This window comes from Lycorma delicatula, chromosome 3, assembly GCF_047948215.1.
Source record: "Lycorma delicatula isolate Av1 chromosome 3, ASM4794821v1, whole genome shotgun sequence".
Lineage (NCBI taxonomy): Eukaryota > Metazoa > Arthropoda > Insecta > Hemiptera > Fulgoridae > Lycorma > Lycorma delicatula.
Genome location: NC_134457.1, coordinates 111,688,914 through 111,712,977, shown reverse-complemented (window position 1 = coordinate 111,712,977; position 24,064 = coordinate 111,688,914). Strand labels below are relative to the sequence as shown.

General features: G+C 31.2%; 1 protein-coding gene across 2 annotated transcripts in view; it reads right to left on the bottom strand.

Moving 5' to 3' along the window:
- Positions 1 to 2,393: 2,393 nt before the first annotated feature.
- Positions 2,394 to 24,064, bottom strand: part of LOC142321894 (nucleoside diphosphate-linked moiety X motif 6) — a 41,870-nt gene continuing 20,199 nt past the window's right edge. For both annotated transcript variants that reach the window (XM_075360395.1, XM_075360394.1), the window contains exons 4-6: positions 10,955 to 11,171; positions 7,790 to 8,001; positions 2,394 to 3,005 (exon numbers count right to left, since the gene is read on the bottom strand). In XM_075360395.1, coding sequence (XP_075216510.1) covers positions 2,841 to 3,005; positions 7,790 to 8,001; positions 10,955 to 11,171 — 594 coding nt within the window. In that variant the 3' untranslated portion in view covers positions 2,394 to 2,840. The remainder of the gene's footprint in view (positions 3,006 to 7,789; positions 8,002 to 10,954; positions 11,172 to 24,064) is intronic.

The following is a 24,064-nucleotide window of genomic DNA, read 5'->3' as shown; positions in this document are numbered from 1 at the left end:
TATTGCTGCTTCGCTTTCTGTTTGCACCAAAGAAGAGCAACGTTCAGTGATCCGTTTTTTGTGGTCGGAAGGTGTATCAGGGGCCAAAATTCATCAGACTTTCTCAGAACAGTGTGTTGCCGCAACGAAGTGTCTACGAACGGATTGAAAAATTCAAAAATGGTCGCACAAGTGTTACGCACGATGAAGGAGCTGGACGACCGTTTACCACCACAAATGAGGAAAACATTGAGCGTGCATGTGACATGGATTTCTTAGACAGACAAGTAATTATTGATGAAGTGGCATATCGTCTGCAAATTAGTCATGGTTCTGCCTACGAAATCATCCACAACAGACTTGGGTTTCATAAAGTCTGTGCAAGATGAAAGAATCATCACTGGTGATGAAACATGGATCCATCATTACAAGCTGGAGAGTAAATAGCAGAGTATGGATTGGAAACATCCAAATTCGCCCTGCAAAAAAAGTTGAAGACCCAACCATCTGCAGGAAAACTGATGCTTACGATTTTTTGGGATTCACAAGGCCCAGTACTGGAACATTATGAGAAAAGGGGCACGACAATAAACAGTACGTGTTACAGTGAGATGCTTACTGCCAAGCTGAAGCCTGCAATTTGAAGCAAACACCGAGGAGTGCTGTAGAAAGGTGTTGTGTTGTTGCACGACAATGCCCGTCCACATACTGCTGCCCACACTGCTGAAACTCAACTTTGAAGTACTGGCTCATCTTCCGTATAGTCCTGATCTTGCCCCTTCCGACTACTACCTGTTTGGTCCATTCAAAGAGACATTAAGGGGGCATCGATTTACCTTGGAAGAAACAGTGAAAGAAGCGATCCATTCCTGGCTCGCAGCTCAACCAAAACCTTTTTTTATGAGGGCATCAGGAAGCTTGCGCAACGATGGACCAAGTGCGTTGAAATGCAAGGGAACTATATTTATAAATGATGTACATGTAAGTTTCCTATTTGTATTGCAATAAAATTAATAACTACATTGTGGATAATAATTGACTTACCCTCATATATGTGCAATAACTATATATATTACCAATATATAAACAAATGAAATACAACCTTAATAACAATTCATCAGCAGTCTCCTTTCTAATACTTTTGGTCATTCGACCATCCTCAGGAAAAGTTAATCTTCAATTTATATCATTACAATTAAATTACGTAAAAAGTAAATTTAAGATCACAACAACTGGTCATCATAGTACAAACTTAAGTCATGTCTGTTATGTAAGAAGGTCACAGTTGTTATGAATATAGTGGTTGGAGGGAGACAGTTTAGGCATCCTGACAATTATTATTTGTTTAAATAAAATATCATCCTCGAATCTGGTCTGTTCATTGATTAATTTATTGTTAAAATAATATACATTGAATTTTTCAAGGATACTGGTTTTATAAAAATTGTTAGAAACGTCTAATACTTTATTAAAATTATCAGGAATGTAGTTGTGTTTATTTTGTAATACGTGTCTAGCATAATTTGATTTATCAAAGTGGCCTTTCTTTATATTGTTAATGTGATTTTTGGTTCTAATAGAAAAAGAACGGTTGGTCATATCTATAAATTCGAAATGGCAGTCTTCACATTTCACACTATAGACTCGTTTATCTAAGATATTTATATTTTTGAAATTTCCTATTTTAGTATGATCGTTATTTTTTATAAAATTTATTATTTTATTGTTGGTGGTGTATGTTGTCTTTAGATTATAGTTTTATATATTTTATCAAAATATTTATAAAATGGGTTAAATTCTGTTTTTATATATGATTTTTCTAAGTCATTATACTTAGGTAATTTTATGATAAACTTAGGTAAATGGTAATTTTATGTTGTCTTTTATATATTTTTTTATTTTTAATTTTAAAGTATAATTTATTGATCTGTTGTTCATTGTAACCATTTAATACTATTGTATTCTTTATATTTATTTCAGAATTTTATTTTAAATTGTTGTGTCCGAAATATTTAATAGCTCTATAGATCAGAGAATTAAAACTATTTTTTTGACTCCATGGATGAGATGAATTAGCTTGTATTATAGTGTTACGTGTGGGTTTTCTATATATATATATATATATATCAATTTCTAAAATATTATTATTAAAATTTTTTTTAATGATCATGTCTAAATAATTAATACAATATTATATATCAACTATGCCATGTTTAAAAAAACTCTTAAATTATATATATATACATATGGTGACTACAATAACTTTAATCAGTTTTGGTATGTAAAATTTAATTATAGAATGTACTTTTTTGCAAGAACTGAAGAGAAGTTAACTTTTTACTACAAATTTTGATTCAACAATGAGTAACTGTAAACAATTACTAAAATTAATAATACAAATTGCAAGAGACAAATTAAAGACAACAGCTTTAAACCATTTATTAATTTCTATTTCATTGTAAATAACAAATTTAAAAATACAATAAAAATTCTATTACATACCACTATATGAAACAAACAACAATCATCCATATATTTTATAAACGTATTTGTATATTAAACTGCAAGTAACTTTAAACAAATTATATTAATAACCTTATTCAAATAAAACATAGTATTTATTATTGTTTATATTCATAAAAATACTTATAATTACACGTAGGCTTTTACATATATATTTAATAATATATATATATATATATATATATTGATATTTGATAATATTTATAAATCAATATATTTCAAAAATATACAATATAACTATAACTTAACATATTTTATGAATCACCAACTACAACTATATTATGTACATGAACATAAAACACTGTTAGAATCAAATTATAAATAATACAATGGTACCATTAACTACCAATATCAACAGTAAAAAATGTTTGCTGTCTTTGCAAGAGCTGATGGAATGATTTCTCACCTTTTATTCTAATACCTGCTCTTTTACAAGCCAGATAATTTTTAGCAATCATTTTATTGTTATCTAACACATTTGGATGATTCGCATACTCTTCAATCTAGAAACAGAAAAATAAAAGCATAAAAATAACCAATTTATCTCAAAATTCTACAAATTGCAGGTAATATAATATAGCAGAAAGAAAAAGAGATCTATAATATTAAATCAAAATAATTATCAGGTTTATTTATTATTACAGACCATTAACAATCAATACATACAATGTTTTATAACAATGAATGCATAATTATATAATGTTCTATAACAATGTTTGGGTAAATATAAATATTTTGTGTAAAGAATTGAAAAACAAAAAACTAAAACAATCACAACTTCCATTCCCTAATTTTAATTCTAAAACAACGAGTAATATAATCCACATAAATTGTTAATTTTAAGGTTGTTATTTTTAGGTAGTTATTTCTGAATTATGAGGTCATATTATAAAGTTATCTGGTTAGAACTCAGACTGTACTTAGGGAATGAGTAACTTTTATGATGAAGACACAAGCTGCAACAAAAGTCATTATTTGTCACACCTTCTCAGTTAGTCTGCTAAGTGCTGTTACTATTAATCTACAATGGCTGATAGATTTAAATAATATGTTTGCAACAAACTTTGTAGGAACCGTGGTAAAGTGATCACAGAGACTTTAAAATTTTTATTAGGTTTTAATACATTCTTTACACTAAAAATAAGGTTTTGAGTAACAGGCATGTTTCAAAAGTGGTAGTTTCAGATAAAACAGTCAACAATAAGAATCGCCCCAAGATCCAAAGAATGTTGAAAGATTTTTCTCATGAAAAGTGAAAGATGAATGACTTTTGTGATGACTGGAATAACCACAACTTCTAACCCTAACAAAAAAAACTGAACAAGAATTGTGATGCTAAGAAGTTTGCTCCTTGGCTCTAAACAATTGATTAAAACCAGTTACATGCTGAAATATGCTTTAATATACAACCAGCTAATAATAATCAAAATTTCACCTCTAGGATCCTCATCAAAGATAAAGCTGGTTTATAATACAATTTAGAGACGAAAGCAAGTCACAGTAAAGGAAAATACCAAGACTGATTGATTAAGACATAGGAAGTCTGAATTGCAAAAAGTTAATGCTGGTATTTATGAATATCAAAATATCATGTCCATCAAGGTGGACTCCCTTATGGAGTTATGGTGAATTCTGACAATCTTTGCTGTGTTTTTAAGTACTAAAATATGTGCAATGAAAAAGACTACAACTGTAAAAAACCAAAAAAATAAGATGAATGTATCATTACAAAAACACTCACTCATACTTACCTCAAAGCAACACAGTTTTTGACAAAAAACATAAAAAGTAACTGGCCAGGTAAGTCTAGTAGTTAAACTTGTCACCATAAAATCAACAGATTTTTGAAGTCAAGCATTATAAGGTCTAACGTTCAAGTCCTTGTGAGGGCAGTTCCTTTTATATGGATTTGAATGCCAGACTGAGGATACCGGTGTTCTTTGCTGGTTGTTTCAATTAACCACACATCTCAGGAGTGGTCAACTTGAGTCTGATCCAGACTACATGTTTACCGGTATATTTACAGTTACAATGCATTACATCTGCAGCTACATCAGGCTTGGCAAGCCAGTAGCAGTAATTGCATTTGCCTATGAACACAAACCCATACCCGGCAGTAGCTGGAAAACTGGTTGGGGTAAAGAACAATCATACAAGTACTTTTTTCTTTGGTACATAAAAAAATTTTTTTTTAATATTTATTAATACAATACAGAAAATAAAACATCATCCTAACATGTGAAATAATACTAATAAAAAGTTAAAATATACACATCATTAACTAACTACAGTCAGTTTTTAATAAGCAATCAAAAAATTTACCCTATATAAGGAGTAAGTAAATTTTTTTAAACTTTCCATTACAAAATCAAAATAGTTCAAAATCTGGAATCTTATTTAATTCGCAAGAGTATAGTTTAGTTTTCATACATTAGTTGTAGACTAAGATGACAAATTATATAGCAACCCAATAGTGAAAATAGTGCAATAGCAAAGATAATACCAATCGAGAAAATCATAATCAAGATGTGTAACTTTGGCAAATGTCAACATCATCATAATTACAAACAAATGATTACTGTTAAACTATACAAGTAATAGAATTTTATATGTACAGATCTGAAAACATACATATCATAGAAAGTGAAAACAAGCAAAGAATTTAAATACAGTTCTTTTTTATACAGAACAGAAACATATATTTTCATACATTATATATATATTTTCCTAGTCAATACTTATAAGACCCATATTCCTCTGTATAAACATATTGTATTTTTATAAACAAAAACCAACTTGAACAACCAAAGTACAGAATTACAAAGTAAATGAAACGACACCTTATTTTTTTTTATTCCAAAAGCACCTTCAGGATCCCGCATCATCAGTTATATATAAGATATACTTATATAAAATTTCATATCATCATCATTCACTAAAGGCTACACCTTGTCAATTTAGCCACATCACTCTCATCTCCACTTCTCTATTCAACTCATTATATGAACCAAGGCCCATCTCTTCCTTAACATTATTGATGATGGTTGCTCTTGATCTATCTTTAGGTTTATTACCCAAAACCTTATCCTCAAACATATTTGTCAAGCACTGGTCATGTCGTATTATATGTCCTATCAATTTCATTCTTCTTCTTCGTATAATATTTAACAAGGACCTTCTTTCATTCACTTCTGCTAACACTTGATCATTTCCCTATCCATCCAGCTTGTTTTTGTTATTCTCCTCCAAATCAACATTTCCATTCTTCCAGTCTTCTTTCTGCTTTTTCCAATTGTCCATGTTTCACACCCATAAGTTAGAACACTCCAGACATACGTTTTAGCGAACTGTTTCCTTATTTGCATACTCATATGATTATCAGTCAGTATATTCTTTTTATCCCAGAAAGCTAATTTTGCCTGCGCTATTCTTCCTTTTATTATCGCTAGTGACAGTGCTTCCCAAATAACAAAAAATGTTAACCTTCTCTACAACAGTACCATCTAATTTAATATCAACCTTTGTTTTTCTTACCTACAATCATAATCTTTGTCTTCTCCTTATTAATTTTCAGTTTAAGTTTTGTTACTACTTTAGATAGTACTTCTAACAAAATTTCCATTCCTCTTGCTGATTCCGCCAGTAACACAATATCATCTGCAAAGTGGATACAATGTATGGATTTTCCATTAATATTCTAATTCCTTTTGTTTTTTCTTTCATTTCTACAATAGCTTTATCAATAAACAAATTAAACAGAAACGGTAACAGCGGGCAACCTTGCCCGACCCCTTCTTATTATGGCATCTTTCTCTAAGCAATTGATTTCAATCTCCATTTTCGGCATTTTATACAGATTCAGAATTAATCTTTTATCTCTCCAGTCAAGATTTATTTCCCTCATTGTTTGAAATAGCAATTCCCAATCCATCTTGTCAAAGGCTTGTTTTAAGTCTACGAAGTCAAAAAGGTCTTCTTATTAACACCAATTCTTCTCTCCAATAACACTCTGTGCTAAAATCGCCTCTCTAGTTCCCTTCCCAGACCTGAAACCAAACTGGTCTTCTCCCAAATTTTCCTCAATTTTCCCTTTTATTCTGCTTTTAAATTACATTTCAAACATAAAAATTTTTAAATTAAAATTAAAATTACAATGATTTATATAAAAACATAAGAAGTCAATTAAATAAAATAACTACACATATATAAAAATGATGTCATAATTAAAAAATAAAAATTAAATTTAAAATAAGAAATTCTTTTATATGTATATAAATAAAATCTCTCCAAGATGTCCAAATTTTTAATATTATTATTTTAATTAAATTTCTTGATTTCCACTATTTCCAAATTTGTCCAAATATCAGATAAAGTATGTTTGTTATTAATAAGGTAGTCAGCAACATTAGATAATACCCAATTTACCACTTTTATAATTTCTAATGTGTTCTAAAAATCTAGTTTTAAAATACCTATTAGTTTTACCTTATAGTTTTACTTTATATATATATATATATATAAAGTAAACTAAACAAAGAAATGGATATTACAAAACAAACTGCTAAACATAATGGTTATAATGTTTCTTTAATAGATAATATATATAAAAAATAAAATTCAAGTATTAATAATACAACTCTTATACATATAAATGATATACAAAAAGTTGACAACATATATTTAAAATATTTATACACTGATAATGTTGTTGAAAATCTAACTAATATTTATGAAAAAGTAAATTTAAATCAGCATACAAGACAAAAAATCACATAATAAAATATATAAAAAATAACAATTTCACTGAGTTATATAATTCATGCAGAATTTATAAAATAAAGTGTAATGATTGTGACCATATACATATGTAAAACTAACAGGTCTTTTAAAACTAGATTTTTAGAACACATTAGAAATTGAAAAAAATGGTAAATTGGGTTTAACTAATGTTGTAGTTATATATGATTGTAATTTTAATATTTTAATTTTAATTTTAAAAAATCTATGTTTGATATGTAATTTTATAGGTGCAAGTGTCATTTCATTTACTTTGTAATTCTGTACTTGGGTTGTTGAAGTTGGTTTTTGATTATAAAAATACAATATATATATATATATATACATATAGTAATTTATGTATTTATTTTACATAAAAACAAATAACATAAAAATTATTAAACTGTACTAAATCAAATAAATAAATAAAATAATTACTTAAATTCAATTTTCCACAAAACAAGCTACAAATAAATTTTATATTAATTAGAATTAAAAAATTTGAATTAACCTTCATCCACTGACATGCCTCAATTTCTCGACTACAAAGCACAATTTTATTATCATCAGTAGATATAGGTGACAACTCAACAATGAAATAAAGATCACAGCAACCAAATGCAGCTCTTTGAGAATGTCTAAAGGCAACTAATGATTCAAATTTGGTTTTTATACCAGTTTCTTCAAATACTTCCCTAACAGCCGCATCAGCAATTGTTTCACCTAAAAGCACAAAGCAATTACTGTTTTTTAATACATTAAACAAACTTAACTATTGTTATTTCTAAAAACAAACTTAACTATTGTTATTTCTAAAGAAGTAACCTAACATAATAAAACTGATCAAATCATATAAATTATATTACTGAATTACTAAATCTCCTACTATGTAGAGGCAATGAATATTTTTGCCAAAGAAAGACAAACTTTAATTTAGTTGTTTTACACTACCTGTTACAGTTTCTGTGACAGGTAGTGTAAAACAATTGTATCCCAGATACAATTGACACTGGGCAGAGTTGTTTTATGGCAGCAAACTACAACTTTCATATAGCCCAGCAATTTTTAAGGCATAACTATATATAGTAGCCATCACGTAACAGCGAGCTTGGATGATCAGCCCGCACGTCACTTATACTATTGTTCTCTGAAACATTGGCACACCATTAGTACCACAACCTATGATGCAACTGTTGTTTACAAAGCAATGAATTTTTGTGTGTTTACATTATTAAGAAAGACATCATGTTTCAAATATAAAACAATTATTTTTATATTATTTTTGTTTTTCTTTTGCTTTTCAGTTCTGTGGTTCTGCATCTCGGTATAGTTCTTTTGGTGTGTGTTATATATTTTAGTCAATTAATGTATGATACGATATTTTGTAAAACATTTTTATCATGGTTTACAATTCAAACGTTTTAAAGTAGTTTGTTCACGTGCGAATAGTTACAGCTGAATTTAAGTCTGTTGTGAAAGGTAAAAAACTTTGAAGAGAGGCACGCAAAATTATAATCTATGTGTATGATTTCACGAAGAAAGAATCTTTAACTATAAGAAAATTAAAAAATGACAACCACGTAATTGCTATGCAGAAGTATGAAGAGAGAACTGCAGATGCTTGTGGCATTTTCATGACTCAGGTTTAAAGCCTAAGAAAAAAAAAATAGAACTTCAATTCAGAGGCCAAATTATTCATTCATCACCCAAAAAAGAAAAAGAAACGTTCTAAACCAGTTATCAGAGTAGATGATTTTGATAAAGATGTGGTGGTTAGACAAACTGTGAATGAATTTCATTCAAATATAGGGGAGTTGCCAACAGTTAATAAGCTCTGTAAAGAATTGAAAATTAAAATTAATTTAAATTTAAACAGTGAAACTGGTTTAAGAAGAAATTTGAAAAAATTAGATGCTCAGTAGCACAAAACAGAAAACAAAAAGTAAATTTTAGTTGAAAAACATGATGCTAGGCAGAAAAGGATTTCATATTTGCAGGCAATCAGTGGTTTTACAAAATGTAACTGGCCGATAGTATACTTACATGAATCCTATGTTTTATCATCTCAATCAACTACAAAATCATGGGCTGACTGACAGCAGCATTGCAGGACTTCATTTACCAATAAATAAAGGTGAACGCTTAATTGTAATTCACGCCGAAGGTGAAACAGACTTTATTCCAAATACAATGTTAACTTGGACAGCCAAATAAAAGTGGCAATTACCATGATAGCATGAATCTAAAAATTATTTAAAACTGGCTGAAGAAAGATTAGTTCCTAACCTTCATAATAAGTCTGGAGTAGTTACTGACAATGTTCCATATTATAATACCCTTTTTGAGAAACTTCTGGTGTCATCAAGCAAGAAACAAGATATGACTATTTGGCTACAGGAACATCATATTCCATTTTCATCTCAAATACTTAAACCACAATTACATGAACTAATTAAGTTGAACAAAAGTAACAGAAAATGGCCAAGAAAGTACCAAAAGAAGTACCAATTTGACAAACTGTTGGAAAGAAGTGGCATCAAGTTCTGCAGTTTCGCCTTACCACCCTGATTTAAATCCAATCTAGATGGTACAGTCAGAAGTAAAACAATATGTTGCAATTATCCTTATTTCACCTAAATAGCAAAATACAAGAAAGATACATATTGATTCACTTGTATTTTACAATAATGTGCTTTCATATATTTGGCTGATGATTGAGATCTCCATTATTTTATTAAAAATCACTTCATTTTTAAAATTACATGGAAGAAAAAAAATCTCTCTATCAAATTCTTTCATGAAACTGCAATTAATATTAACATAATTCATTCCATGCAGTACAGCCAGTAAGGTAAGTTCTACTTCCCTTAGCTAATTTAAACAAAACATCCCCTTTCTTTTAGTCTGCCTGTGAATATTAATATAGTTTTTTTCTTACTGCTAAATTTTGGCATTTTTAAATATTATTTAAAGTTATTTTTTTTTACAAGATGCTCAATAACATTATCGGTTTTTATATTTTTGTTTCTGTATTTTGTATTTATGACCTTAATTGCTCAAAAAAATTTCATTTAGAGGATCTACTCATTTGTATGCTTGACTACAGTATTTGACACCTGAGGTGTATTTGGACACCTCAGTAATTGCCAAGCAACAATGGGGGTTATATAGATACTGGCTGCTGACAGACTCCAGAAATAATGTACACAGCAAAACATCGTAACGTTAGATGTCATCATGCATTCGGTAAATGCAGGAAATGTTAATGACATTATTAAAAAATATACCATAATATTTCAGCAAATAATGATAACTGTCACCACATTAGTCACACTGTCTACCCAATTCTTACTTTCAATGCTGATACGCAACATATACATAACACAATAACTCCAACCAGTTTAGATTCAGCAGATACCATTCTCTACACTACTGAATCAACAAACTGTAATAAGGTTTATAACTAGTAAAAAAAATTAATGTAAAAATGTTAACTTACCAAAAATGTTTTAACAGAAACTTTCAAATTTCTTTGGCAACTAACAGTTACAGCTGGCCACCCTACACAATTAAAAAAGTATTCTACTCTATTTACTCATTATATTACTTATTTAATTATTAAATTCATTTTTTTTACTCATTATGGTTCAATGTTTAAAAGTATGTAAAGACAAACCTTGTTCAATATAACCACCAGGTAACTTCCAGTGAGTAGTATTGAGTACTTTATTCTTTTCTGTTACAACCAATATTTCATTCTGAGCATTGACAACAATAGCACCGGCTCCAGTCATTGTGTGAGCATAGTTTGGAATTCCACTAACTTCATTTTCTGGTAGCCATTTAGTCATCATTACCATGTTACCCTCAGCATGATGGAAAGTGAAACCATTCTGTAAAGATTACGTAAACTGAATAAATTTACATTAGCCATTAAAAGACAAATCATTATCTACCCTGTTTATAATAATCACTACTGATCTAGTGAGATCAGGTATAATTACCATGATTCCAATAAAATCATCAGGATATCAATCTGTTGAACTCTCTTTTAGGTATCAAAGTTTAGACTATTTAATAATTTATTCAATATTAAGTAAAAACTTTACTCCTGCTTAAACAGATTAACTGAAGATAATACTCATTTCAAACAGATTATAAGACTAATATTCTTATAGGTCATCTTCAAACTGCTTATGTACCAAAATTATGAGTCCTAGTAGAAACCACTTTAAAACAGCAAGAAATAATTTAAGATGCTGTTTATAATATATATTAAGTTATAAAAAAATTTAAATTATATTATCTTGTGATAAAGAGTTATACTGTTTTAATAAAAAGTTCTAAAACTAAAATGCCTGGTATCAGTTGTTCATTACTCTGATATTCAGTATGATGATTCATATATATAAAAATAATTACATAAAGAAGTATACAGTAATGACTTTTTACTCTATTGAGAACTATATGCAATAAGTGTGATAAATATAAATAATAGAAACATGAGTAATGAATGGGTAATGCATCCTAAAAAATAGACTAATATGAGAATATTAATTAAAAATATATACAAAAATCAAATAATTTCAGAACAAAAACATTTTTTTATACATTTTTATGCAACAAGTTGAAAACAAAACAAACACATAAAATTTAGCATTTTCTAACAGACTTCAAAAGAGGAAGAGGTTATCAATTTGACTATTTTTTTTAATGTATGTTATGCAATATCTCTGACGTTAGTAAACTGTAATGAAATTACTGCTAAATTAGAATTGCTTAAAGAAATGCATGCAAAACCACAATTTAACAATTAATGGTACTTTTTTAATTTTATTTGTTTTAGTTACTTATTTTATTAATCCACAATTCGCTGGATTACTGAGCAATGGAAACATTATAAATTTGAATTATATTGCATTCATATTAAATGTTTTATTTATGGTCACTACATATAAAGAATGCACTAATATTAAAAATCATTCTACAGTAAAAATAAATTGTATAATATTCAATAATAATTTTACATTTTCCTTTGTTTGAAATATTTGACCATTAAGAATTATAACAGTGTGAAATGGATCTTTCTGATATTTACGTAAGGATGAGGATTTACAAATGGAGCCAAAAATGGATGTATTCAGTAAAAAGTCAACTTCTGATTTTAAAATGGCTAGCAATTCTGAAGAAAAATATATAAAACTACGAAATAATAATTCTAAACATCACTTCCTTATTTCTTTCCCCATTTTCCCTTTTTCCTCTCTTTTCTTATTTTCCCATGCATAAATCAGTCCAGTAGTTTTTTAGTCTACAGCTGACACACATACCAACATTGTCTTTTATATATATATATATAAAAGACTTACTTTCTTCTTCTATATGTATATATATATATATATATACATATAGAAGAAGAAAGTCTGTACGGGTATTTGTTTGTTTATTTTGTAAATATCTGACACCAGTGCCACCTAGCAGGTATAGATTTTGCAAACATTTTTTTCTCACGTAACTAATATATATTATGAATATGAGCCAAATCAGACAATAAATGAATTTTTCCAAACATCTCACCCCAGTGAGATGTTTGGAAAATCCATCTAGCCAGTCCATTTTTGGCAGAGGTATTTTTTTCCATGGAATATGAGCCAAATCGAATTATAAATACAATTTTTTTAAATATCTCGACCTCAGTGCCATCTAGTAGGTCCATTTTTTGCAAAAATATTTCTTTTCATGTAACTAATATATAATCTGAATATGAGCCAATCAGACAATACATATAATTTCTCAAAATATCTCAACCCCAGAACCACCTAGCAGGTCCATTTTTTGCAAAAATATTTCTTTTCACGTAACTAATATATATTCTGAATATGAGGTGAGTCGGACCACATATACAATTTTTCGAAATATCTAGACCCCACCTTTCGAAATATCTAGCGCCACCTAGCAGGTCCAAATTTTGCAAAAATATTTCTTTCACGTAACTAACATATATTCTTAATACGAGCCAAATTGGACGGACCATAAATACAATTTTTTGAAATATCTCAACTCCAATGCCACATAGGGGATTCAAACTAATTCAGAAACCATCACAGGTGTGCCCACAACTACCAAAGTTTCATTGCAATCGGATAAATGGCATAGGGACGCATATGGGACAAACAAACATGAATTCTTTTATATATATATAACATTTCAATTTGTTTCCTTGTTATTGTTTTCATTTTAGTTGTTTTCCTCTTTTTATACAGTGATAGATGTTTGATATTATGTTTTTCTTTGTTATAATTGTTTTTTCAAAAAAAAACTTAGCATTAAAAAAATAAATTTTTTAATTTTAATATAACACAGATCACCTACTACCACGTAATAAAATAAATTGTTATTCCTTTTAGGTATTAAAGAATCTCCCCACCAGGGAACGGGTAAAAGAATACTTTCTTGATGTTTCTCAAAACAAAAAAAAAGGAATGGTATTTCCTAATGTTTCTCAAAACAAAAAAAAATAAACCTGGATTTAAATAAATTGTAAACCTGCGAAAAAGGAGTAAATATCTAATGCTCTTAAGTCCAAAAATAATTTTTGTTAGATGGACGTTTGGAACATATGCATGTTGGCCTGTATTTGATCTTTTAACTCTGGAGTCCTGTTGACCCAATTTTCATTAAAATTTGTAGAGACCTTTGGGGGGGGGGAATATTAAATATTTGCAAAAACTGGGAAAAAGGATGGGGGTGTTTTGGTCGAAATATTTATTGTTTACCACAAACATTCATTTAATATTCACTTCTCTCCAAAAAAATAACTAGAAGTAAATCTAATTTCAAAACGTTTTTTGCATCTATATTATATTGTAATCCTTCAAACCACCATAAAGATTTTTTTTTTTGTTTGGGGGCGAAAAATGCCTGAGTGTTATCATTGCCCGGAATTTTTATTAATAAACGGGTAAAATAACTCCAAAATAATAAAACTTATGAAGTGTAAAATTAATATAAATCATATAATAAAAATTTATTAAAACAAAAGTCAAAAAAGTGAAATAAAACTCAAACCTAATATCGCAGATGAAGTCTTTAAAATATAAAAGTTAAAATAATAGAATAAAGAAACTATATAAAACTTACCTAATTCCGATAGGTTGTGCAAAAGGCTCCCTTCTCGGATAATAAAATTAAAGACATAGAACCAAAAAAAAATAAAAATTTAAGGTAAAGGTTAAAAATGATCAAAAACTCTTCTAGCATAAAAATATAAAATAGATATTATATATAAAAAAAGATATTAAATTTTTTCCAGTAAACTGGTACTATGCAAAAATAGAAAAATCCAGTTCAAAATTTTGTTATTATTGTACAAGATATCACGGATGTTTCCAGGTAGATTAAATTTACGACGCAATGCCGCATAACATATGCAGCTACAAGAATGTGGTGCACAGTCATGCGGCAGTTGCATCGTGTGCATAGGGGTGCGATTCCTCCTGACATTAGATACTCGTGTGTGATCCTCGTATGTCCTACCCGTAACCGGATAGAGAACCACTTCCTCACGACAAGTTTTTCTGCAAGAGGAGCCCCATGGCAACACTGAATCTTTAATCCATCGGAGTTTATTATTGATAGTAGTCGCCCTGTCACTTTGTCACCTTGTTCTCAGTGATTGTATTACACAAATAATAAAATCAAAAGTAGTAACTCGGGTGGTGAAAGGAGGTTGAATACACGCTTCTTTGGCAGTATAATCGGCTTGTTCATTACCTGGAATTCTGATGTGGCTAGGGACCCAGCAAAAACCTACTTCTGTGTTGTGATTACCTAACTCAGCGATTGCTTCGTAAATTTCAATGATGACAGTATGTTTGGAATAAAGGTTTTCTAACGCCTGGAGAGCACTACACGAGTCACTGCAAATAAAAATGTTTCTATATTTAGGGTTAATGATATTTAGAGCCTTATTTATAGCGAGTAATTCAGCGGTGAACACACTCATAATACCGGGTAGGCCAAACATATAAGTTCTTTCATTGACAACAAAAGCACAACAAACGGTATCGTCTTGTTTCGATCCATCAGTGTATATCACCGCGTCTGGGTGAGAATATACTGAAACATTTGCCAGAAAACAGTAGGTGGTGTTCATTGTTTATCGTATGTTGTAAGGTCAAATGTAAAATTTACAAGGTTTATTCTCCACAGAGAATATGAGCAAAACAAGATGGAAAGAACGACGGAGTGTCAACATATATATATGCTGCAGCAGACATCGGGTACGGACACCTACAGGTGCAGTACAGCATGGACGGTCCTCATACTTCCTTAAATTAGGATTTCTAAGAACTGTGTCAAAAGCCGAGTGATTTGGCTGTTCTTTGAGATGGGCAAAATAAGATAACAAAAGCTGGTCTAGTCTATCCCACAGTGATGGCTCGCCACAGTCTACAAGTAAGCTTGCGATAGGGCTTGATCTAAACACACCTGTGGCAAGCCGAAGATGTACACCGTCCAAACATTTTAAGCACGGTTTGACGAGCTGAAGAGTAGGCGACACAACCATAATCTAAACAGGAATGAACAAGGGAATAGTAAAAATGTAACATACATGACCGATCGGCTCCCCAATTGCTGTTACTAAGGACCCGCATCATATCTAAAAGTATGGAACATTTTTTCCTTAATTCCTTTATATGTTTGACCCAAGTAAGACAGCTATCAAAAAGCATACCTAGAAACATGATGTAAGGAGAGATACCAATAAGCTCTCTGTTCAGTAAAACTTGTGGAATAGATGGGTTTCGTAGCCGAGAAAAGACTACACATTTCGTTTTGTCAGATGTAAATGTGAAACCAGTAGTTTCTGGTTTTGGAAATATAGTATTCTGTGGCAGTCGCTCTGCAGTGGGCGTTGAACGGCTCGCAATATAAATAACAAAATCGTCAATGAATAAAGAACATGAGACAGGAGCCTGAACACAATTGGTAATGCTGTTTATGGCTACAGAAAACAAGGTGGCACTTAATACACTACCTTGAGGTACTCCATTCTCCGAGACTACACTGTCTGAAAGTGAATCATCTACACGAACACGAAACATTCAGTGATTTAAGAATCCCCGGATAAAAGCAAGCATATTGCCCTTGATTCCCCATCTGTTGAGGCTGTTAAGAATACCACGTCCAGGCTGTGTCTTATGCCTTTTTTATATAGAAGAAGACAACAACGAGGTGTTGGCGATTCAGGAAGGCATTTCGTATGGCTGTTTCCATTGACACTAAATGGTCAATGGAAGATCGTCCTTGTCGGAAACCACACTGTTCCGAAGAAAGAAAGCCATGTTTCTCCAAGTACCATGTAAGCCTGGGGTTTACCATTCTCTCCATTATTTTACACAACACGCTTGTTAAAGAAATGGGGCGGTAGCTTGGGGGATCGGTTTTGTCTTTACCAGGCTTTAGTACTGGTATAATAAATGCTTCTGACCAGCCAGTTGGAAAGACTTATTCAGAGAATAAACCATTGTAAATATTCAAAAGATGTTGTAGTGCTGAGTTAGGAAGGTGCGAAAGCATACAAAGGCGAACGTTACCTGGTCCAGGAGAAGTGTCACATGAGTTCTTAAGTGCCTGTAACAATTCTTTAAATATGAATGGATTGTTCAATTCACCAACCGAATCACCAATGTTTAACGCCAATATTTCTATCTGTACTTTGTACCTCTGAAAGTCGTTACTATATGATGAAGTGAGAGACACTGAGCGGAAAGATTTTGCTAAAGTATTTGCTACAGCCGAAGATGATGAAAGGAGTTCTTCAACAATGAGGCTGAGAATAGAGTGCCTTGGCGATCTGAAAATTGATGGACTTTTTTCCACACAATAGACGTGAGAGTAGTACGTGAGATGGTGTTTACATATTTCATCCATGAATTCTTCATAGCGTTCAAGAAGACCTGACGGCATATAGCTCTAGCCCTGCGGTACAAATTTAGATGTTCAGTTGTAGGTCTATTATTAAATTTGCATAGTGCGCGCCGTCGATTCTTAATAGCACATTTGCAATCATTCCACCATGAAACGGAAGGACGTTTAGGATTACCCGATGTTTGTGGGATATATCTACTGGCAGTTTCAAGTATCATGGACGTAAAGGAGGAACATTCCTCAAGGATGTTCGTACCATCGTCATACTGTGAATGGAAGGCTTTACAATATCCATCCTAATCTGCCTTTTCAACAATCCACCTCTGTGGCCTTCTCTTAATCTCGTGGTCCACACCAAAACCAATAATAATTAGTTTGTGATCACTGTCGTGAAAGTCATCACAAACAGACCAATCAAGATGAGGAAGTAAATTCGGTGAGAATATGGAGAGATCGATGTTGGACAAAGTACCAGATTATAAAGACATGAATGTGTGAGATCCATTATTCAGCAAACAAAGGTCTAAGTCTTGTCTCACACCGTGTACTATATTTCCTCGAGTGGAGCAGAAGGTCGAGCCCCAGAAAACATGGTGGGCATTGAAGTCTCCTACTATTAACGATTGAGATGGTATTTGTGAGAGGAAATTTGAGATATCCAGAGGACTGAACTCAGTGTTCAGTGAGAGATACAGATTGCTGATATGCAACTTGAAGGGGATAGAGATCTTTACTGCAACAGCAGGAACGACAGTGGTCAGTTGACTCCTTGTAGCCGGCCGATACCTTACCCTTCATGAAAATAGCCACTCCACCACTCTCTCTACCGTCTACTATACAGTCGTATCTCTCACAGAACTATCTTCTGAGTGCTATTGGGTCATGTTGTAGAAGATGAGTTTCCTGGTAACACATGATTATCGGATCATGAATGTGTGCCAATACTCCAATATCTTCAATGCGGGACCGAAGACCCCTAACATTCCACTGAATAATGTTCATAGGGGAAAAAATATAAACAAATAAAAATAAAAAAATAAACTTAAGAAACCATATAAAATTTAGTTGTATGTGATTCGGTTTTTCTTTTTCATGTTCTTTAATTTAGATAACTCCAATGCCTTTGGGTCGGGAGTTTCTCCAACCATACCCTCCAGAATATGGGGTGATGGTTGAGAAGACTTATTAGAATGGAATGCCGCTATTGACATCCCAGAGGGGGTGGTTATGTGGGTTCCCTTTGTGGGGAGCTTGTTAGTTGGCTTACTGCCAGCTGTAGTAGTCTCTGCCTGTACCGGTAGTACTCTGGGAGCCGTACTTTATGGACCACACTGTTGGATTCATTTACTGCGACTTAGGACTTTTTATTCATCTTTGTCAGCTCTGAAATAGTGGCTGTAAGCAAAGTAACTTGATGAGAAAGCATCTGAACGAGTTTCTTAAGTTCATTGCAGGATCCACACTGCTGTTTAAGAACATTTGAAAGAGTTTGTTTTGATGTAGCGATGGCGAAAGATACATCCGGTTTGACGAGGTTCCGTGAGTTAACTATCTTTCTATATTTCCTGCGTGCAGCCAGGAAAGATAGTTTCTGCTCAGTACAGATTTTGAGAATTGCCTTTTCTTCTTTAAAAGTTGGATAATCTCGGGAGCGGGCTGTATGTGAACCACTGCAGTTCGCACATTTTTCACTTTCCTCACAGTTAGTGTCATTGTGACCTTCGTTAGCACATCAAGCACAGATCTCTGTTCTTGAGCAAGATATTGTAGTGTGACCGTAACCTTTGGCATCTGAAACATCGCCATGGGTTGGGTATGAATGGGCGTACCCGAACGGAGAGGTAACCCACTTTAATCTTCTCTGGTGGAACAGGAAGACTGAACGTCAGTATAAGAGATGGTGTCGGTTCTTCTGTACTGTTCTGCCGTTTCATCTCTACAACACCTTGAGTACAAAGTTCATCAGCAATTTCAATTAAATTCATTTCCAGAAGGTCCCGATAAAAAATTACTCCTCGTCTGGTATTTAGGGTCTTGTGGCATGTTGTACTTATGTTTATGCCGCCCATATTGGTCACACATAATAGGGAGTGACTCTGCTCATCGTTAAAAGTTTCCACCAGAATTGTTCCATCGCGTAATTTCTTAATGTTCCTCGGAGAACCAATACATCTTGTGACGCATTTGTTAATCAGGAAAGGTGAGGCCTTTTGATGAGAGCCTCCTTGCTGATTATTTCAGATAACAACAAAGCGAACATTTTTGCACCTGACACTATCTTCGTCCGCTGTAGCAAAATTATCCTCGTCAGACGAAGCTGATCGAGGCCTTTTCACTAGACTGAAATTGGTGTTTTTTTCAGCTGGACCACCAACCATCATAGAATTTGCTGAAGGAACTGAAATTTTGGTTCCACGAGAACTGGCGATATAATAAACCACTCCAGCAGAGCGCACGCGTACTGGAGCTAGAGCTAAATGCAACTGGGTTTGCTCTGGTGCCCAGAGGACATCGTTCGAGACTCACTACGTAGAGTCATTCACCCATCAGCACGATAGTTCCCACCTTAGGTTACGGTTGCGTTTCTTAAGATGTGGCAACACCACTGAGTGTAAATGAAAGAGAAAATTGTGTTCGATGTTGTTGTGTAGTCAAGTAAATGTATATGTTGTAATTCCGTGTAGTGTTCTTGGTGTAGTATATGTGTATAGTGTAAAGTATTATGCAGCTAAGTGTATAGTGGGAAGAAAAGCCGCAGAGGCTAAGCCTGTGGGGACCCCAACCCCCAAAGTCTTAAAGAATAAGACTCCCCACAGCCTACTCTAACGGAGGTGAATTTAAATTTTAAATAAATTAAGAAAAAAAGTTTATATCTTGCAAGTTACCCACTGCAATTAAAATGCTAAATTTTATTTTTTTGATATAATATTTCTTACAAAAAGAAGGTAGCCAAAACTTTTCAACTCCATCCTAAAATAAAATTGTACAACTTTGTAATTAGAATTATGGTTGTTTGTATCTTTGAATTTTTTAAACACATTTAAAAAGCTTTTTTTTTAAATTTATTAGAGATTACCTTAAAAATTAATTTTACCCCAATGCTTCCCCCCTTAATTATGGGAGGCTCAAAAGGAAAATAATATTTTTTGCAAATTTTAATTTTTAATTCCAGCTTTTTTCTTTTGTTTTGGCCTACTATGGGACCATTTTTAACACTTTTCCTAAGGTCCTTTTCTCTTTCCTTCCCTGCTTGTTCCTAATTTCCTGAATTCTTCCATTACTACTTTTATTTTGTTTAAGAGTTTTTTCTTCATATAAAACTCCTTACAGAAATTTCTAATTTTTCATGATTAATTCCCGATTTTTTAAGTCTGGAATTTCTATTCCTGTTTTTTATCACCAAATATAATTTTAGTTTTTCTTCACAAGAAAGAATTTCTTTAGAATTTTATTATTATTTATCCTTAAAAAAAAAAGCCAATATCCTATTATACATTATTATTTTCATTAATGGTATAGTATTTGGGTATATGAAATGGCCTTGAAGCTAACAGAGGAAAATTTTAGTCAAACAACAATGGCAGATCCCATGGGATGAAAACTATGATCTGCCAATGGATACGTGCATGTGCAAATGCCAGACTTTTAGACTGCTATTACGTAAGAACTGGATATATGGTAGATGAGCAAATGGAGCATGTCACCTACAGCTGGTTCTGAGTGTAGTGAGCTACTCCAAACTGTTGAAGACCTATTAATTACTGCTCTCAGCAAGCATACAAGGGAGATTTACAAGATGCATCATATCGTGCTACCCCACCTGAAGTCAAACGACTGAAAAAAATGAATTTGCAGCTATTTTGAAATTTATACCTATGTAAACATTATATATAAAATTGCTATTTATTATGGTTGAATGTATGATACTTTAAAATAACACATCTGTAGCATACAATAAAATAAAATGCAGACTTTTCTTTACATGATTTACCCCCACCATCTACCCTTTGCACAATCTGAAACCACATTTTTTTTTTTAAATAAAAGAAAGGAAAATAAAGGATTTTTTTTATTCATCGGAATTCAGTACAATAATGTTCTCAGAAACAGATGAAAGTTATACTAAAGATTTCTTACCAGAATGATTTGTATATGAGTAGATAGGATCCTAAAGTCTATATGTAGGTATAGACTATTTTATGTAGATATTGATATTTGTCTATATGTAGATATGATTTTAAACGTGTAGATATCCTAAAGAAAACCATTCATTAATAATGCTACATGTACAGGCACGCATGTATACACATGCACACACACAACACACGACTGCTAAAAAAAATTATTAAGAGCATGAATGCGCGCACATAGATATATTTTAATGTTTGTATGTGCTCGTGCATACGAGTATATTATACAATATGATGCACACACACGCACATGTGTGTAATTTGATGTCTTTTTATTCCTTGATCTCTTTCTTTTAAAGGTAGAAAAGTTTTTAACCTTTTTAATTTAGGTTAGACCTCTATACAATATTATTAAAAAATATCAAATTTCCATCAAACAAGGTTACACAGTAGATTTAGATATTAACATGTACAACAACATTGTTCTACATATTATACAGACTGGTCATTTATCTCTTACTGGTTATTCAATTTTTCATTAAGAAATTACACTGCATCATGTATAGTTATTTTTTATATATAAACACACACACGCGCGCGTGTGTGCATGCACGCGCAATACAATGACCTTTCTGCATAAAACTACACAATTAAATTACAATACATGTAACACACACATGGAATTTTAGTCACAGACATTACCCTGGAAGTTTTTTTTAGGACATATGAGATGAAAAATTTAAAGAGGTTATCACTGCTTCTCTCGAAAAACAATTCTAAAAAAAAGATTTCTTAAAAAAATATAGTCACAATAAATTAAAGAAATTTTACTAGTAATATCAATTATATGGAAAAAAAGGTTTAGAATTAAGAGCACCCCCAAGAAACAATAAAAGAAAATGCTTAACAGTTAGAGAAAAATCTAACTATCCAATTAATGCAAGGGAAATGGAAAAGTGAACAAATTTGGTTTTAATATTTTTTTTTTTTAATTTGGTTTAGCCAGATATCGCTAACAACTAACAACAACGACTAACAACAGATATCGCAGATAAAGAAATACCAACGTGCATCATCAAAACAAACCATGCTTCTAACTTGCTCAAATTTTTTGACCTTAAATTGAGCGTAACTCAACCAATCTTCATCAAATTTTCACATGCAAAACTTCAGATACACTACTACAGCATATCCAATTTTCAACGAAATTGATCCAATATTTTTGGAGATTTTCAAGTCACAATATTTTATACGTATAAAATATGTACATTTTCATATACATCATACCTCAAAACATAGAGAAAATTCATTTTCACTCCCATTCCCACCATGCAAAAGAAATTAATACAGACTTTTTGAAGAAACATCTGTAATAAAAGAAATATCCGAACCATTTTTGATAAAAGCCAATATCAAATAAGGGATATGCCGATTATTTTTCATTACAGCTTTAGAAATAATTAAATTACATTTTGGAATCTTTTGTAGAATTAGAAATCCATCTTATTAATTCTAGGAACAAAAATATACGTAAGGAATCAAAATCTTAAATATTCAACTTATTTTAAAGAAATAACCAGAGTTGGGGAAACTAATTTCAAACCTACGTAGATAACAAAATCATATAAATAAAATAAAATAAACAGAATTCATTAAACTCAAGATTTTGAAAAATATGGGTTAAAATTTTAAATATTTAGGGCAAATGATTAGACATCTCATGTAAGCCTTACAGTAAGTTTCCATTACTAAAAAATTAAAAACTACTTAAAAAATTTTCCCACCAATTAAAATCATTTATTTTTTCTTTCACAGAAGTAATATTACATACTGTTCACAAATTTTTACATAACGCTTATAAACAGCAATAATTAAATAACAAATTTAACAAAGAAATTTCTACTATACTTTTATAAATATACTATAGAAATTCTAATTTTTTTTTTAAATAACTTTTTTTAAATGAAAAAAATTAAAAATCTCCATATTCCACCACTGAGCTTTTTATTAATTTTATCTTTGACTAAATTAATTGTAACTATTTAATTTTAAATAGTTACAGAATTAAATACTTGAAAAATCAAAATAATTGAAAAATGTTATAGAAGCTGTTATGTGAACTCCTTTCAACTACTGGTTCTAATATACATACGGCCCTTGGAAGATTAGAGAAGCAGTATCAAATAAGCCACTAAATCCACCAAACTTGTTTTTCTTTTTGCAAGATTCTGCCATAAATTTTCTCTTCTCATTTATTCGAAAACGTCTTTCCAAAATCTGTGATTTCTATTTGTTAGCTTTCATGGTTTACACCAGTCTGATTTTAATAACTCTGTTACTTTTTTAATAATTTGAAATTATTTTCTAAATAGTAAATTCAGTAACTTCTGAAATATTATGTTTCCCTCTTGTTTTACACATTTACTTTCAAAGTGAATTTTTCATGTTTATTTTCAGATGAATTGTATAATTAAATACTCACAATCAAAAAAATGGTAGATAAAATAATATTATCTGTTGAAATAACTGTTAAAAATAGCTAACATCAAATGAAAAAACCAATGAAATATTTTGCTTTCCCTTCTAAACTATCTCATAGAAAGCACATAAACTGTATATTTACAACTTGATTTATTTCAACCTACAAATAAGCAATGATAAATTTTGTTCATACTTCCATCTCTATCTGAATAGTGGAAACATTCAACATAATGAAAAAAATA